Here is a 17,810-nt window from a genome sequence, read left to right on the forward strand (position 1 = left end):
AATAGCCTTTACCATTGGCTAACAGTCCTGCACAAAAGTCCAAAATGTATTCCATTGTGGTATCTACATTCCAAACCCACCAAATGTTTTATTTATACAGTGTTCTGTCCAAACATGTTAATATACATCTCAATGAGCCCCTGAGCTTATTTGTCAGAGAGGAAAAATAAAATCAGTGGAACGAGCTTTTCATCCATGTTGAAATATGTTTCAATATGTTGGGACTTAAAATGCCCAGCTGCATTTCTGAATCAGCCTTGGCACCTTTAGAAGGGAGCTCTGGACACGGTGAGAGGAGTCCCACTGAGTTTGAGTGTGCTGGGTCTGTGTCAAAACCCCATACACCGCTGGTAGCCCAAGGGTCCCAGCCCGCCCTGAGCGCTTGCAGATTACAAAATGGTCCCAAATTAGAGCACTGCCTTATCTTCTAGCAGAAAGAGGGAGAAACACATTTATTCCGACAAGTTTATACCAGATTCTGTTCCTACAAGAGAGCAGGATAAAATTCACATTTTATTAGCATTTCCTTGAACTGTGGTCTCCATGGGTCTTACATCCCAGGATGTAATAGAAGTGCTCAGCATAGTGTCAGAGATGTCAAATGGAGGTGATGCCTGGGGGGACCAGGGAGGAAGAAAGGCTCATTCTCTCATGAAGAGGAGGATTTGAGCAGCAAAAGAGCAAGAAGGGCAGGTGGATTCATACAGAAAGTTCGTGAAGAGAGGATGAGCAGTGCCATTCAGACAACCAGGCAGTGTCGGTTTGTTTCAACCCTGCAACATTCAAAAGCCAGAAAGATGGCCAAGTCATTCTCTCTAAGTTATATGATGCCCAGGACTCTGTCAGTGAACGCACTGAGTGACAGGGCCATCATAGGGTGAAATATAACATGCAATCCAAAAGATTGTGGAGCCATCATAGTGAAGTAAGATAAAAAAAGTGCATGTGTACAAATTTACCTTAGAGCCACAAAACACTGCAGAACATATAGGTGTTGTTACATGAATGTTGTGATCTCTGCTCCTTGGAGAACAAACCTGGTTCCTAAGTACATAGTGATTTTATTTATTGAATTTTTAAAAATTATTGATTGATTTTAAAGAGAGAGGAAGGAAGGAAAGAAAGAGAGAGAAGCATTGATTTGTTGTTCCATTGATTTATGCACTCATTGATTAATTCTCTGTATGCCCTGACCAGGGATCAAACCCACAACCTTGATGTATCTGGACAATTCTCTAACCAGTTGAACTACCCAGCCAGGGATCTCTCTTCAGTCACATGCAGGTGTAATCCTATTGTCCCTAGGATTTTAATTATCCCAGATTTCTATGTTAGCTAAATTTAAAAACTCATCCTATAGTTTACAGCATCTGACAGGTAGAAACACCTGCCTAGTAAACTTAGACATAGTACTGATTGTGCAGAACTTCACATTTTTAGAGATCTTTCTACCTTGCTAGCGTAGTGTATTTTTTGATAACTTGGTTTTATTTGTTTGTTTTTTGCTTATAACCCTAAGATACCCTAAACTAGAAGACTGACGAGAGCTGGGTATATCTGTTTAGTTCAAGGTTGTCTCTTTCGCATCTGCAATACAGCCGGGTAGGGACTCAGGTAGGCATGGAATGAATACATGAAGCAAAATTCTGCTGAAGATTATTTCAAAAGAGATATCCTGCTGCTTACGTAAAATTTTCTTTAGAAATGGATACCTAGAACTTATACACAGGTTGCTGCTACCCTTTTGCAATTGTAAATATGCTTCGCTAGCATTTTTATTAACTTTAGCCGATGGAGTAAATGCACCACAACATGCCCAGGCTCCAGGTATGCTTTCATGGAAAGGGAGGGAAGGCTTTTGTTTCGCTGTCTTTCCCGCAATCTGAAGCCATTCTGAATGTCATTAGCAGGTGTGCAGGTGGCACATGGCAGGGACGTGGAATGTTGGCCATGGCTGTTTGCAGACATCATTTCCTCCCCTACATGTGGGTTGTTGTTGCTGACTCTGTCCTTTTTTTAGGTATTGGAGGTACAGTGAAGAAATGAAAACCATGGATCCTGGCTATCCCAAGCCCATCACGGTGTGGAAGGGGATCCCTGACTCTCCCCAGGGAGCCTTCGTGCACAAGGAGAACGGTATGCGTCTGACTTTGTTTCTGTACAACAGCTTAGCCTTTCATCCCGGGAAGTCATTAGGAATGCCGCGTGGGGGCTGCATCCTGTTACCACACATAGAAACTTCCTTCTTCAAGTTACGTTGAATAGTCTGCTCCAGATATTTTTTAACCTCAATTTATTTTAGTTTATAAGGAAAAAAAAAGGCAATTTTTTTTAAAGTAACGGGTGTGAACACCTTTGAAGTCACATCACCGTTTTTCTGTTAAACTTCATAAGGTGAAGATGATAGCACACCCACAGGTCAGGAGCTGGTCCCAGAGAAGACAGGTTGTAACTGCAGTTGAGGTATGGAGACACCTGACATGGGGCACAGTGAAGGTGTAACTTTTAACGTGTGTCTGTGGCTGAGACAGCCAGCAGACCAGGAGGATACCAGCTCAGAAAGGCCAGGCATGGTTGCTTAATAACGAGAAACAGGTAGAGTGGCCCACATCCCTTGTGCTCCCTCCCAGGGATTTGAGACTCAGCCAGATCCTAAGTGAGAAGTGAGCCAAGTAATGGTCATTCCACATGCCCTGACGTTGGCACATGTCAAGGCTGAATACATCTTTCCTCGTGCAGGCATTACTAAATAGGATTAAACCATATCATAATAATTCAAAACAAAATCTAAATACAGTTTCCCAGAACAAAGGAAGAGACAACCTTCTGAAATATACAGAAGAAAAATACCCCATCAAATGATATCTAATAGTCGGCCTGGTGTGCAGAAGTCCCGGGTTCAATTCCCGGCCAGGGCACACAGGAGAAGCGCCCATCTGCTTCTCCACCCCTCCCCCTCTCCTTCCTCTCTGTCTCTCTCTTCCCCTCCCGCAGCCGAGGCTCCATTGGAGCAAGGATGGCCCGGGTGCTGGGGATGGCTCCTTGGCCTCTGCCCCAGACGCTAGAGTGGCTCTGGTCGCAACAGAGCAACGCCCCGGAGGGGCAGAGCATCGCCCCCTGGTGGGCAGAGCATCGCCCCTGGTGGGCGTGCCGGGTGGATCCCGGTCGGGCGCATGCGGGAGTCTGTCTGACTGTCTCTCCCCGTTTCCAGCTTCAGAAAAATACAAAAAAAAAATAAATGAAGTTATATATTTTATGCCTTAAAAAAAAAAGTGATATCTAATAGGAGCCAGAAGAAAAAATAGTGTACCTCTGTAGGTCCTCAATAGCATAAAAAGTCTATAACATGCATCAAAGAACAAGATCATCTTCCCACTTCAAGGTAAACTCCATAAGGAGAAAAATGGTTTCCTTCTCTTCAGACATTGTTTTCTTTTCACGTAGCAAAGAATAACTTTTTAGACCACTGAAAGAGACACAGACCATGTTGGGAAAATCAGTGCTTACAAATGACCCAGAAAACTGCAGATTAAACTTCAGCCTCTCTGGGTCTTCTAGACCTCACCTGGTCCCCGCTCCCTTTTTGATATCCGTCAACATGAGCTCACTTTTCATGTTGCAGGAAATCCCCCTTGAATATCCTCTCTGGGCACCTGATCCCCTTGCACGCAAAATCTCCGTTTACAACCATCAACTTACATGCCCATTATAACCTCTTCAAAGGCAGTCACAACTGGAACAATTCAATAAACATTAGTTGCTGAAATTAATTTTGTCCCTGCCATGACTCTAAAATTTCGCTCCCTGAAGAGAAAATCTCACTGGTGTACAAAACCCTTGTTCTGTGAGCCGCAACATCAACAAATGCACAAGGTTTCAATCTAGTCTGTCCACACAAATTCTCTATTTTTTTTCTACTCAAATCTCATAATGTGGCTTCTTCCCTTAAACAAAGACTTTTCAGTTTCTTCTCTGATGTTTGTATGAAAGAGAGCAAGCTCAAATTATAAAGTAAACATGCGGGGATTTATATCTAGACTCAGCGTATTTCCCCATAAGGCTAAATCCATGCCAGTGACATTTGTTAGCCATAAAGTCAAAGATGATAGAGTCCCAAATTGTGTTGTCTGTCCCAGTGTAGGAGTTTCTTCCTTGGAATTCTCTCCTAATGGTAATTCTTTTAAAAGTCTGTAAATGTCCATTGTCGATTCTTGAAGGATGTTTTTTTGTATTCTAGGGGAATATGCCTTTCTGTAATACATAATACATATTAATTCTGCCATGTTAACCAATGAAATATGACTACTAGAGGCCAATGATTGAGAACCAGCGTATACCAGTTGTGCTGTATGACTTCATTACCTAATTTACTTGTCCAACAAAAATGCCTCTTTACCTCATTCTTTATTATTTATAAATGAGGACAGCGCTATCAGCTAGTTTTAAGTAGCCTTTTCTGATAATAAAAGTGGCAAGATTATACATCTATGGTTGGAAATTGGAACATTCCAACCTTGCAGAATGTACTTGAACACACGGTCTCCCAAGAAGGAGAAAAGTTAAAACCTCTTTTTCTACACTGTGTCATTAAAGTCACCGGTGGTCCCTCATGCCAGGCTTGGTGTTCCTTGTGTCACAGCAGGGAGGCCCAGGCTTTCTGGGAATATAGCTTCCTCAGCTATCATCTTCATGGTTTTCACATGAAACCATCTTAATGTCATAGTTTTTTTGTTTTTTTGTGTTGTTTTTTTTTTTGTATTTTTCTGAAGCTGGAAACGAGAGAGACAGTCAGACAGACTCCCGCATGCGCCCGACCGGGATCCACCCGGCACACCCACCAGGGGTGACGCTCTGCCTACCAGGAGGCGATGCTCTGCCCCTCCGGGGTGTCGCTCTGCTGCGACCAGAGCCACTCTAGCGCCTGGGGCAGAGGCCAAGGAGCCATCCCCAGCATCCGGGCCATCCTTGCTCCAATGGAGCCTTGGCTGCGGGAGGGGAAGAGAGAGACAGAGAGGAAGGGGGGAGGGGTGGAGAAGCAGATGGGCGCTTCTCCTGTGTGCCCTGGCTGGGAATCGAACCCGCGTCCCCCGCACGCCAGGCCGACGCTCTACCGCTGAGCCAACCGGCCAGGGCCTTAATGTCATAGTTTTTTAATTTACTCTTTGCTCTCCGCTCCCCGAAAATAACTGCAAAAGTCTAAATGACATTTGACTCGTGCAGAATTGAATGGAACAGATTCTTCTCGGCACTCACTAGTCAAAAGTGTTTTATGGCAAGATGTGAGTTTTTCTTTACTTTTATTTTTTTATATTACAGTTGGCATTCAGTTATATCACTGAGGTAGTGATCCCTCAGTAGGTCTAGTACCCGTCTGGCACAGTACCTAGTTATTACAGGGGTCTTGACCATCACCCCCCTTCAAACTGTTACTATGGTTACTGCTGTCCACGCCCACCTCCTGGGTATTTTATGGTCTCCCCTTAGAAAACGCAGTTTTAAGGTTAATACAGGCTTCTATGTTTAACACTGTTGCATTTTTATCTTGCCAATTGCAGCCCCACTTCTAGCTTTTGAATTTCTCAAAAGAGGATAATTTAGGTAAAAATTCTTCTGAAGTAGCTAGCCTTAGTAAGCGTAACATTTACCAGGTTATTCTATCAAATCTACTCTTTGAATGGAAAATGAATGAGTACATAAACATTTTTTCAACCAACCAACATTTCATAAATGGAAAAAAAATATACTAAAAATTATTACTGAAATGAATTTTGTTGGATTCAGGTCTAACAGATTTCTTATTATGAAGGTCCTAGGCTACTTCTTTCCAAATACATTTTTATTCTCTAACTCCTACTGACTAGACTTCTTATCACTAAGATGTGTATTCAGTACTCTAATTTGACTTCTGTATTTGTATCATAATATGTTATATAAAATCAGCCCACAGACCTGATAAACATGAAAATGGAGACTTCTGAACTTCGGGGGGTTGCCCGATAGCTCCATAGTAATTAGCTTGAACTAAAACTTAAAGATGTAAACACAGCCACAGCTGTTGGCTTCCAGTCTGTAAGAAGTACGTTCACCTGTTTGAAAGGTCCGTTGAGTCCTAGATCAATGCCATTGTTCAATTACGATTGTCTAATGCCCTGTTACTTGGCAGGCCCCCCACAGTGCTTCATCCAAGCCTGTGGAGTAATTGCATTGGATTCATCAGGGTAATCACAAAGCAGCTCCCTGCAGAACAATCTCAACCTCCATGCACTTGTTCTCACTTGGCAAGTTTGCTTCTGATTGCAAAACTGCCCTTCTCAATAAAAAGCAACAGCAGTCTTGATGGCATTGGACAGAGAGTGTTCCAAAAGAAAGTGATCTGGAGAGACGCTCTGTCCTTACCAAAATTTTTTGACAGATATAAGAGGTTTTTTTTATTTGTTTGTTTGTTTTGGGAGTGGTATCTATTGCAGCCTGGCCTGTTTAGCCAAGGAGTATTTGTTCAAAGATAAGAGATCTCTGAAGGATCCAGTCTTAGATAAATCATTTGTGTTCAGGCTCGGGAGCTACTCCAAGATTTCACCGGGGCTTGGTCATGTTATTTTATCTCTGAGCCTCAGTATCTTTGCCTGGACCATATAGGTAATTAATTCTGCTTGACAGAATGGTTGTGAGAATTATAAGGTGTCATTTACTAAGGTGGTTTTTTTTTTTTATTGATTGATTTTAGAGACAGACGGAGGAAGGGAAAGAGAGAGAGAGAGAGAGAGAAGCATTCATTTGTTGTTCTGATTAGTTGTACATTTATTGGTTGCTTCCTTCATATGCCCTAACCTGGGATTGAACTTGTAGCCCTGGTATTTCAGGACAATGCTCTGACTGAGCTAACCAGCCAAGTCTTACTTCCTACTAAGTTTTGAACACAGAGCTTCTTCTTCCATAGTAAGTGCTCAATAACATAGGGGGAAAAAACTCTCATTAATGATTACTAAATCTAAAGTAGGCATCTGATTCAAAATAGATAGCTCCCAAAATACAGTTTTTAAATAACCATGACATTAAAACATTTTTTTCAGGCTCTTGAATTTTATCAGAAATCAAGAATTAAATCCAAGAAGGGTAGTCACAAAGAAACATATATGAAAGAGTTGGGGAGAGAAAAAAAACTGGGTTATATACCCAACAAAAACGACAAAAACTTAGAGACTTGTCCTAAGAAAGACACACATATTTGTAGTTTGTCATAAGCTTGCAAAGTCTGCTCTTTGCATCGTTGATGGTTTGCAACATAAGTCATATGTGCTGCCAGGTCCTTGAGTCTCCCACATACCACCCCCTCCTCCATGAAATATATGTTAGAGCAAGGGTAGTCAACCTTTTTATACCTACCGCCCACTTTTGTATCTCTGTTAGTAGTAAAATTTTCTAACCGCCCACCAGTTCCACAGTAATGGTGATTTATAAAGTAAGGAAGTAACTTTACTTTATAAAATTTATAAAGCAGAGTTACAGCAAGTTAAAGCATATAATAATAATTACTTACCAAGTACTTTACGTGGGATTTTCAATAAGTTTGGCAGAATAAATCTTTATAAAACAACTTACTATAGTTAAATCTATCTTTTTATTTATACTTTGGTTGCTCCACTACCACCCACCCACCATGAAAGCTGGAACGCCCACTAGTGGGCGGTAGGAACCAGGTTGACTACCACTGTGTTAGAGGGAAATAGTAAAAATAGACTTGTAAATCTATTTATATGCTATTAATTCTTTAAAAAGATTAATATCGGCTTTAGAAGTTCTGTAAAATGCAGTTAAGTGACATGGATTTAATGTAGGCTCAGTGAATAAGAAATGTGTGTAAATGAGGACAAGAGCGAGTCAAAAATGAGGTCAGTGCACGGAATACCAGAGATGGCTGTTTTCTTATTAAAATTCTTAGCAGACAAAAGGAAAAACCTCTTGTTGCATGATTTTTTATTTGTTATGATTTCTGCTCCCCATGACAAAGGGCGGACAGACCTATGGTTGAGGAGGAGGATCACAGCTGCTCGCAGTGCTAAGATGGTTAGAACTCCCCGTGCAGGGGCCCCTGGAGACACTGTACGTGTCCTCGGTCACAGCCTGAGGCAGATGGTGCTTCAGTTTGTAAGCTGGGGCAGTGGCTCCGACACAGGAGAATGTTGTCACACTGGCGTGCGTTCTGGGCCATCGGTCTTGTAAGCCAGTGGTGGATGGAGTCTCGCTCCAGCGCAGATGAGGGTAGAAGTGCTTAGTTTGGTGTCTTCACACTGTCAGCAGAGAGCATTTCTCTATGGCTGGGGCTCCCCAGGCATCCGAGGGGACAATTCATTCCCAGAGCACAGTGGCCAGATTTATGTCCACATGCTGCTGAGCTCAGAACAGTCTTTTCTTCCGACACAAACAGAGGGGCCCTAACATTTGTCTTTTACATAGTCGATTTAATTGTCTGGACACATCCACTTCCAGCAATAAGCGGTTCCTGTGTGTGTTGTTTCCCCCCCCACCCCCAGGCTTTACTTATTTCTACAAAGGAAAGGAGTATTGGAAATTCAACAACCAGATCCTCAAGGTAGAGCCCGGATATCCCAGATCCATCCTGAAGGACTTTATGGGCTGTGATGGACCCACAGACAGGCACAAAGAAGGACACAGCCCGCCTGACGACGTCGACATTGTCATAAAACTGGACAACACAGCCAGCACTGTGAAAGCCATAGCCATCGTCATCCCGTGCATCCTGGCCTTGTGCCTGCTGGTCCTGGTGTATACCGTGTTCCAGTTCAAGAGCAAAGGGACGCCCAGACACATACTGTACTGTAAACGCTCCATGCAGGAGTGGGTGTGACACGGGGCTCCCTGTCCGCGTTTCCAGGAGTTTGTGGTCACTTGAGATTCAAGACAAGAGCTGTTAATGCTGGTTCCTAGCCTGGAGCCGGCTGGTGGCAGCCTCGTTCGGGGCTGACCTTTCAAACCAGAGGGTTGCTGGTCCTGCACATGAGTGGAAATTCAGTCGCAGGGATGCTTCCATGATGCAAGTCTCTGCCGCCCCTCGGTCCCTCGTCTTTCTTTGTCCTTCCGTTCTAGGCCTTTCCTCTGCACGTTTGATGCCCAGTACATATTCAGGGGTAACTCCGGAAGAGGAAACCAAGCAAAAGGTTCTCCCTCCACGTTCTGAGGAGGAGCGCCCTTCTGAAAGTCTTAGCCCGTATCTGGGGGTGGGGACGAGAAGCAAAACGGAATACCCACGCATATTTGCTTTTCAGCCAAGGAGAAAAAAAAAATGTTTAAAAGGTGAAACAGAACTACCCATAGTTGAACTTTTCAGGAACGTGTGAAGGCCCAGAACAGCTTTGTCTCCAAAGAGGAGAGCGTTCTGACCTTTCCAGAAAGTCTGCCGCACTGGCCTGCGTTGGGGTGGCGGGACAAGACTGTTGGGACAGCCGTTTTCCAGACAACAAGGGGCCAAAATCTCTGCAATATAGTAACAGCCTTAATAACCTTCCATGTTTCATTTCCTGCAGCTGTTCTCAGCCACGTCCTCCGCGTCTTGTCCCGCCTGTGCCCAGAACTCGACTCAAACAGGACTTGGAACCGTTGGGAAGCATTTCCAGACCCTTCCTGCCACTCCACCTTGGTCGTTGTGGGACACCTCCCCACACCCGCCCCCGCCAAGCTGTTTAAGGCCATTGCCCCAGGCCTCCCCTGGGTCGGTCAGGAATATCTATTCTAGCAGAGTGAGAAGCAGCGTGTCCCTGACGTGGTGTGACAATGCGACAGTTGCTTATAAGGCCAGGTGACATTGTAGCCCAGCAGTGGAACCCTTTGAGAACTATCAGATCAGCCTTCAGAGTCGCAGGGTCATCGGTCTTGCCACCTGGTGGATTCTGAGCGGCGGGGGCAATGGTGACAACAGTCTCAGGTTCAGGAAGGTCAGGGTTTTTTTTTGTTTGTTTGTTTGTTTTTTAAAACAGATATCCTATAACCCCATGTATTTTAAGTGACTTATGGTAACACAGAAAATGCATCCATGACAAGCACTGACCATGTGACTTGCCAAGACATTTCCTGGCAAATAAAAAAGGTATTTTATTAAGTATCTTTCTTGTAAGAGTGAAATTTTATTTGAGCAACTGATGTTAATAGTCTAAGTCGCCCCTCCCCCCCCCCCACTTGGATTAGACATACTGAGTTTCTGTTTTAAAAACCATTGCATGGGAGTCCGGCCGGCCCCTGGACGTGCCCCACCCACGGCCACTGTTAAAGGGAGTGAAAACGCCGACTCGAAGGCGATGATTGTCCTGCGTGGCGGCCATAGTTCTCAAAGGGTTCGTGTGGCTTCCAGCATGCAGCCGCCCGTCTGGTCACTGACAGAGCCAAGACACCACCAAAGCATCTATCTCCCTGTTAGAATGTCGTTTGTCCCTGACAGCAGTACTGTCATTTTCGTGTGACCTGCGCGGCAGGTTTGTATCAATAATATTTTTCATAGAGAAAACTCAGCAACTGACAGACCTCCTTCTTGATTTTTAGGAGTGGCTTTTCCTGTGAAAGGCTTTCCAGCCGTAGGGGCTGGGAGCTCATTAGAGGTGTTCTGTTGGAAAGGACCGCCCCGTGACGCAGACGTGGGCTTGGCTTTGCAGGGGAAAGCCAGCTTCCTAGAGGATTAGCTTTTGAAACAATGAACAGCTTGCCTTGAATTTGATTGTTGATCTGTTGACTTGTCTATGACAACAGTGTAAACGTTGTCTTCTGTGGACATTTCTCTTGAAGAGTCCTGTTCTGTGTCTTTGCCCTTTGACCTTTAACTTGCAAACTGGCAGAAACGGAAGGACGTCTGGTGTTTGCTTCCACATTGGAGGGTGGATTGTCCTCTAAGCGCCCAGTGAGGGTGAGCTGTTTGCTCCAGGTGGAGAAGGGAGGCGGGTGTCCGGCGTGCAAACAGGCACTGGGCTCGTTCCGATGCACTCGGAAAAAATGTCCTGGAGGTAGAAATGATTTTTAATTTTCCTTTTATATAATTTCAAGTCTAAAGTCATCATTTTAGTATAAATATAAAACTATAAGGGGAAAAAAAAACCTCTCAAAGTTACTTGAATGGCCAGTGTGGCTTTTGTATAAAGCAGGAATTTTATACTAGTGAGAATTTCTTACTCATTTGCTAACAATACACATTTCCAGATGAATTTTAATGAGGATAGGTATCCATTCTTACTTGGAAATGGATTGTCGAGCTGCCTTGACGTTCATTGCCCTTTATACTCCACACGGCCTGAGAACCAGAACATCTTTTGATCCGGCGCTTTATGGTTGGGTCAGGGAAACATTGCAACCACGTTTGCACGCTGCAGGGCCTTGCCGACTGTGGTTCCTCACGCCCTGGACGTATCTGGTGGAAGGCTGAGCAAAAAGGCCAGTTCAGAAAGAGGAAGGCCTAACGGCCAACGCCGTGCGATGCGGCTGACCTGGCGAGGTGTCCGAGACCCTGTGTGTGGGGGCAGCACCGCTGCAGGCTGACTCCTGGCTCCTACAGGGTTCGACGCCGCTGTGCTTGAGGGCCCGTCGCCTCCGCGCAGTGCGGAGGGCTGTCTGCATGCACAGGCACCTTTACACAGTGTTTGCCGGTGGGAGGACTGGAGGCTTTCAGGACTTTGATGTCCAGGGGAGAAAAAAAAATGACAAGAAATTACATCTCACTAAAGACTGTAATGAGGAACTATGTCATTTTGGGGATGTGTGTATATCATTGAGGATTTCCATTCACCTACATGGAAAACTGATTATTATTTTTTTCCCTTTAAAATGAGAAAGAAATTGAAGAAGCAGTCGTTTGCCTCTCTATATATTTGTCACAAAATCCTGGTTCATCCTGAGACTCTAGGCATAGAAGGGCTCTACAATAATGGTGCATTTGGAAGGGAAGGACTCAGCTGTGATGCTTTCCTTCCGGAATGTCCCAGACAAGCATGGGGTCATACTTACTTCCACATGAGATGAGATGGAGGTGAGAGGAAAAGGCGTGAACGGCTTCTCACTTTCCCAGAACCTTTATGTGTTTATGCTATGAGACTACAAGGGACAGGAAAGCGTCAGGGACACACACACAAGTAATCACAAACATGGGGTTCCATTGTTGATTGTATGCCCAGCACTGTGAGGGTGGTTGCTGACTCCTCTCCGCTGGGGGGTTCGGAGAAAAGTCTCATTCCTAATGGAGTCGTGAAAGGGAGTGTGACTGATGGACCTAGGATATCGGGGTTGTAATTCAAATACATTTCCATGGGTCAGCCACATGTGGTACCAGTTCAGTATCAACAGAGACATACAACCTATTCAACAGTTCCCTTCATATCATCACTAAGACATGGCAAGTTCAAGTCACATCTAGAGCTTCCCAGATTGAAATCAGAACACACAGTCTCTGAAAATAATTCTCCACTGTTTCATGGCTTTTCAGTGCTTTTCATAAACAAGGCAATGTTCTTTACATAATTAACTGCATAGTTTATCATTTTAGCCTAATGTTATTGACCTGTGTACTATTAACAGTACTGAGTGAAGAACCAAGATCGCTGGAAAGCCTTTGTTCTCTACAACAGTAAGTCTGCTCCAGGCCTAGAGCTAATGGGGTGAATTCCACCCTGTGTGAGACTAGCGAGGACAACTTCTGTCACAGACCTGAGGGCAAGGCTTTCTCAATCAGATGTGATCAATTACTAAGTAATAATTTACAAAAATAATTGCTAAGGGATAAGGGACAGAGGCTGACTTGCTGAATTAAAGCAGATATTACTTTGAGGACTCAGGTTTCTTGTCATCTTTTTCTGCTGACAGGCAGTGTATCTGTCTCCTATCTGACATGCTTTTATCCCCTTTCGGTGGATTGATTTAAGAATGCAGCATGGGGTGGGGAGGACATTGCCCAACTTCCCTGGTAGTTCCAACATGTGGATGATGTGTGGTGTGGGTCCCAGGAGGTCATGGTCACAGTTTCACATTTGCATGTTGTGTTGGTATGTCTAGTGTGCAAATGCACACCCAACTTCGTACAAATGCACATCTTAGCATAAATGTGTCCTTCACGACTCAAAAGTGCTGTCTAAAGAGAGGAATGATGTCACAGTCAACTATACTGAGTTAAAACAAGAGTTGTGGAAAGAATTTTTTAAAATAAGTTTTAAAATTATTTCCAGAAATGAAGAAAGGCCATGGCTGACAGACAGTCCTGAGTCTGTGACATTGTAACATAGATTGAAATGACCTCATGGACAGTGGAGAAATCTTTCTTGGCAGACGTAGCAAAGAGTTAATTTAATGTTCAGCGCTCTCAAGAGCATGTTCCAAAATAACACGTGTCAAGCAGAGACGTGCCGTCTAAACCGAACATGTGAAATGCAGACAAATTATTCCAAGTGGGTGTCAGTGTGACTTCAACCAGTGCGACGTCATGAAGTGACATCAGCAAGTGAGTGACATCACAGGAGCACGCTGTCTCATTGCTTCTCCAGTACGTGGGTGTGCTGCGGCCACAGGTATGGAGGGCCTGACTTGGGCAATCTGTTATTGGTTCTGTGTGGCCTAGGAGAGGACCATAGCTACATGAGAAGAGTTTTATCAGTTACCTTGTAAAAATTAGAAGTTTGTATACTGAAGAGGCCAAGCACCACACCAACAACAAGATACCTAAATAGATATTGATTAAGCAGAAGGAAAATAGAGGACAAGGGAAAACAAGTCTTTTGTAAAATATAAAAACCTGCTACAGCACACTCTTGAGTACAGCGGGAAGTTTTACTTTAGCAAGTATAAAAACACTAGAGGAAAATGCAACCTCGGTCTGTCACACTGGTGATGAGCAGAATGAGCCAGGTGTCATGAATCTCCTTCATCCACACAGCTGACCATCAGGCACCACCTCTGGGCTGCAGATGTCGCTGTTGGGCACCCAGTCACCTCAACTGGGAAGAAGGAATCCTAGCCTCACCTGAGAAAAGCATTTCTCTGGGACAGAACTCCGCCCCCCGTGATCACAGGACAGGAAACCCTCTGCGCAGGAACAGAGGAGCCGAGGGGCCGCCTTCGCGTCCCTGTCTCACGGAATCGTGAGCTTTGTCTTCCACGGGCTCTAAACATCATTTCTCATCTGAGTCGCTGTCAGTTTGAAACGTTGCTGAGTTCAGGTCGGATCAGTTACACCCACTTACCACTATCTCTCGGTATTTTATACATGTGTTCACTTTGATATGTACAGCAATTGCATGAGAATCCTAAGAACAAAGTCCGGCCCAGGAAGATCCACAGAAATCGAGTGAGAAACCTTACGTGATGTAAAAGTTCAGCCACTTTTCTGGTCAAGTCTTGAAGTAGCAGCCTCCAGTTCTGAAGCATGGCTGTGTGATTTCTTGAGCAGTGCTAATTCTTTACCCCAAGGAAGGACGTGAGTCCTGAGTGCTGGGACAGAGCACTGCGCAGGCGCTCCCAGCTGCAGCTCCTGAAGGACAATGAGCATATAAGGTAACCAATGGTCACTGCATCGTAATTATAAGAAGCTCCATATGCAAGGTAGTTATCTATCAAGATACCTGAAGAGAATGCCTTTCCAGCATAAAGACCAGCGTGTGTTAGTTAGCCTATAGCTTATACCGTCATTGGTCTGAGACTAAAGGTCAAGTTAGCACTCAGCGTGTCCTCACATTCAAGGGTACACAGGACAATGTAGGACAAAGACAGGGTAAACTAGACCCGTTGCTGACCACATAGTTGTCGTACACTCTGTGATAGAGCTGGCCTTCTGTGCCCGGAAGATGGCAGACAAAAATCAAGGAAATAGGAACACGAGGATGTGAGCATTGTGTCACCTAAGGCCACTCAGCTCCAGAGCAAGAGACCATGAACCTTCACTTCACAGGCGGGAACTGGAAAGAGGGGAGGGCCACATGAATAAAGTGATGGCGTGTTTGACCAACGGAGATGTTTCTAGAGTATTTCATCCTCTCATTTTTCTCCATGAAAAATATCACTCAGAAAGTTTTCTGGAGCACTTGGTCCATAGCGCGACTGGGTCCAGGTGGAATGCCTTTGACGCATAATGCCACTATGAACTTGATATATCGATTGCTCAGTTGCAAAGGCAATACGTACTTTACTGAGTGAATGATTCCATCTTAAAATCAAGGTCACAGTTTTGGCTGCCACAGAAATAATATCACCGAAGGCCACATTACTGCCTGTCTTCTCACAGCTACTTAGTTTATGCTGTTGCCTGGATAAAATTAGATGTTTTGGTTCTTTTTGTCACTTCTTTTGTATCGGACATGGGATCTATTGCTCCTTTTTAGGCTCATAAATACAACATTTCGTCGTCTTAATTACTTTGTGACTTCTAAACACAGTTCCAAACAAGTGTGTTCGTGTCCTGGCTTTTCCTGTTTCTCTGATTCTGAAATTATCTGTTTGCTTTCTGTTTCTCACACAGAAATATGGATGGTTGGGAGGAGTTAAGTCATTTGTCCTTTCGAGTACAGTCTGTGCCTGTCTTTACATTTCTTTTGATTTTCACCTTTTACTTCTTTTCTCCAATGTGATTGATTTTCCCTGACCTTTGTGAGAGGCAGAAGTGGAAAACCTTGGGCCACAGATTTGGAACCCAGATAATACGCCTTTGTCCTCAACTTCCTCCCACAGAGTTTCATGCAAAAACGTAGACCCAGTTTAGTTACTCCCCCTGACCCCAGTCTCTTATATTCGGGTCTACCTTTTATTGAGTGGTTTCCCCCTGAATAACGTGAAATGCGGAGTATGAAGGGTGCTGTCTGTTGATAAACCAGCTAAAGAAGTTTGCTTTGGGAGAATTGTCTTAAATCATCACACATACACAAAAAAGTAAATACTATAATATGGTGTTGGTTTAAGATACATGAGTAGAGGAGCGCCTGTCGCCTCGCTCCATGGGTCTAGTTCTCTTTATGTGTAAATTACATGTATATTAAAGAGAGTAAATAAGAGGACGGGGTATTGGACAGCCTTGTGCTGTCTACTGTTGGACCGTGACAGCATGTCTGTGGGGAGACTTCTATTTTCAGGGGTTCCACAGACTCACCCATAAAAATTTGCTTCAGGCTTAAAAAAGTCTTGAAAGATTTTTTTAGGTGTATAATTGTAAACAAATATATCTTGTTTTTATATTATGGGAGGGAAATAAATGGAGTTTACTAGTTCAATTTGGGGCTGATATGACTTTAAATACACTTAGTTTCGACAACATAAAATCTAATTAGTGCGTAGGTTTTTGGGGTGTTTTTTTTTTAAAGAATGAGTTATTGACATTGAGAAAAATTGCCTGCTTCCTCGATAGACACCTATCGTAACAAGGTTTTAAAACTTGTTTACCTGTATAACATTATCTCGATTCTGATATTGGGTCGGTATGATAATGAATGCAATTATCGCCGTCCATACAAGCTATCTGGTAATATAGATTTGGAAATATATAAAATATATTACTAGATAGATTAAGGTGGGGGAGACTCCCATAAATTTAGTTTGTCAAATAAATACTATATATATATTTATATATATAGATATATTTTAAAAATTGCGCAGACATTTCTCTTTCAGAATCAGAATGAGAAGCAAGCAATTGCAGAGGAAGTTGCCTCCTGGTTAAACTACATATTTTGTAGCTTCTTAGGAAAATTGTGTTTTCCATACTTTATGGTGGTTAAGGGAAGTTAAGGGAATTTAATGCATAAAATTAATGCAGACTTCCTTCGAATAGCATTAAACTGTGAAGCAGAGAGAAACACTAGAATATTAAATATTTAGGCCATTACCGTTTGGTCGTTGGACAATACTTCATCTTAGTTTTCATTCCTGTGATATTTCCCAGTTTTGGAGAGAGTATTCAACCTAATGTTAAGCTTCTGGATTGTCCCCATTCCACTCAACATTATTCCACTGAATCGTTGATGCCATATGGTTTTCTGTGCGCAGGTAAAGAAGGAACGTGTTTGTTTGTGGAATGGGTTTCCAGGTTTGCAGTCGTCCCTGGTGTCTGCACAGAATTCTATACATGTGTACCATCTTCAGTCCAGCATATTAAATGTATTTCTTTTTTCAGATAGCTTTCACTGACAAACACAAAGCTTGTTTGTGTGCAAATATAAGGCTAAATAAATGGTGCTAAAGTGTATTATGACTGTCAGCTATAACCAGGCAAAATTTTGTGGTGCTTACATTAATTTTTTTCCATTGGTTTCATCAATCGATGCATTGAACAGTGTTTATTATTCACATGTTGTCTTTATTAGTAAATCAAGGTCTCATTGCATGTCATTAAATAAAACAGTTGACTAGTCTGTGTCATGGCTCGCCAAGCTATTATTTCTCCTAATTTCTTACAGTGTTGTGTCATTAAAGGTCAAGGGGCCATGCTATTACTCTCACTGCCATAGACCATTAACATGACTGAACTTCCCTCCCAGGTCCTTATGTTTACAACGCTCTAACCCTTTGACTGCCACAGGGACCTTGAATCACATGCGTGTCACAAATGAGAATCATCCGCATGGTCCCCAGCCTGGCAATCAGAGTGCTAAGGACTGTGCAGTGACGTGTTCTATATTTATTGATTTCTATTTATTTTGTGTCCACTAGCGGAGGAGATTTGGGGTGGGGCAGGTTTTGTCTGTTGTATGTGTCTTAACCTCGAGCACGGTTAAATGGCTTTTATACTATGGCATCTTCTGTGTTTTATCATCAACTCATTGTGTTGTAATTAAACAACTGTCAAT

General features: G+C 43.4%; 1 protein-coding gene across 2 annotated transcripts in view; it reads left to right on the forward strand.

Moving 5' to 3' along the window:
- The window catches only part of MMP16 (matrix metallopeptidase 16), a 224,109-nt gene extending 206,881 nt beyond the window's left edge, over window positions 1-17,228 (forward strand). For both annotated transcript variants that reach the window (XM_066378776.1, XM_066378777.1), the window contains 2 exons: window positions 2,021-2,136; window positions 8,532-17,228. In XM_066378776.1, coding sequence (XP_066234873.1) covers window positions 2,021-2,136; window positions 8,532-8,866 — 451 coding nt within the window. In that variant the 3' untranslated portion in view covers window positions 8,867-17,228. The remainder of the gene's footprint in view (window positions 1-2,020; window positions 2,137-8,531) is intronic.
- Window positions 17,229-17,810: the final 582 nt, after the last annotated feature.

This window comes from Saccopteryx leptura, chromosome 3 (genome assembly GCF_036850995.1).
Source record: "Saccopteryx leptura isolate mSacLep1 chromosome 3, mSacLep1_pri_phased_curated, whole genome shotgun sequence".
Classification (NCBI taxonomy): Eukaryota; Metazoa; Chordata; class Mammalia; order Chiroptera; family Emballonuridae; genus Saccopteryx; species Saccopteryx leptura.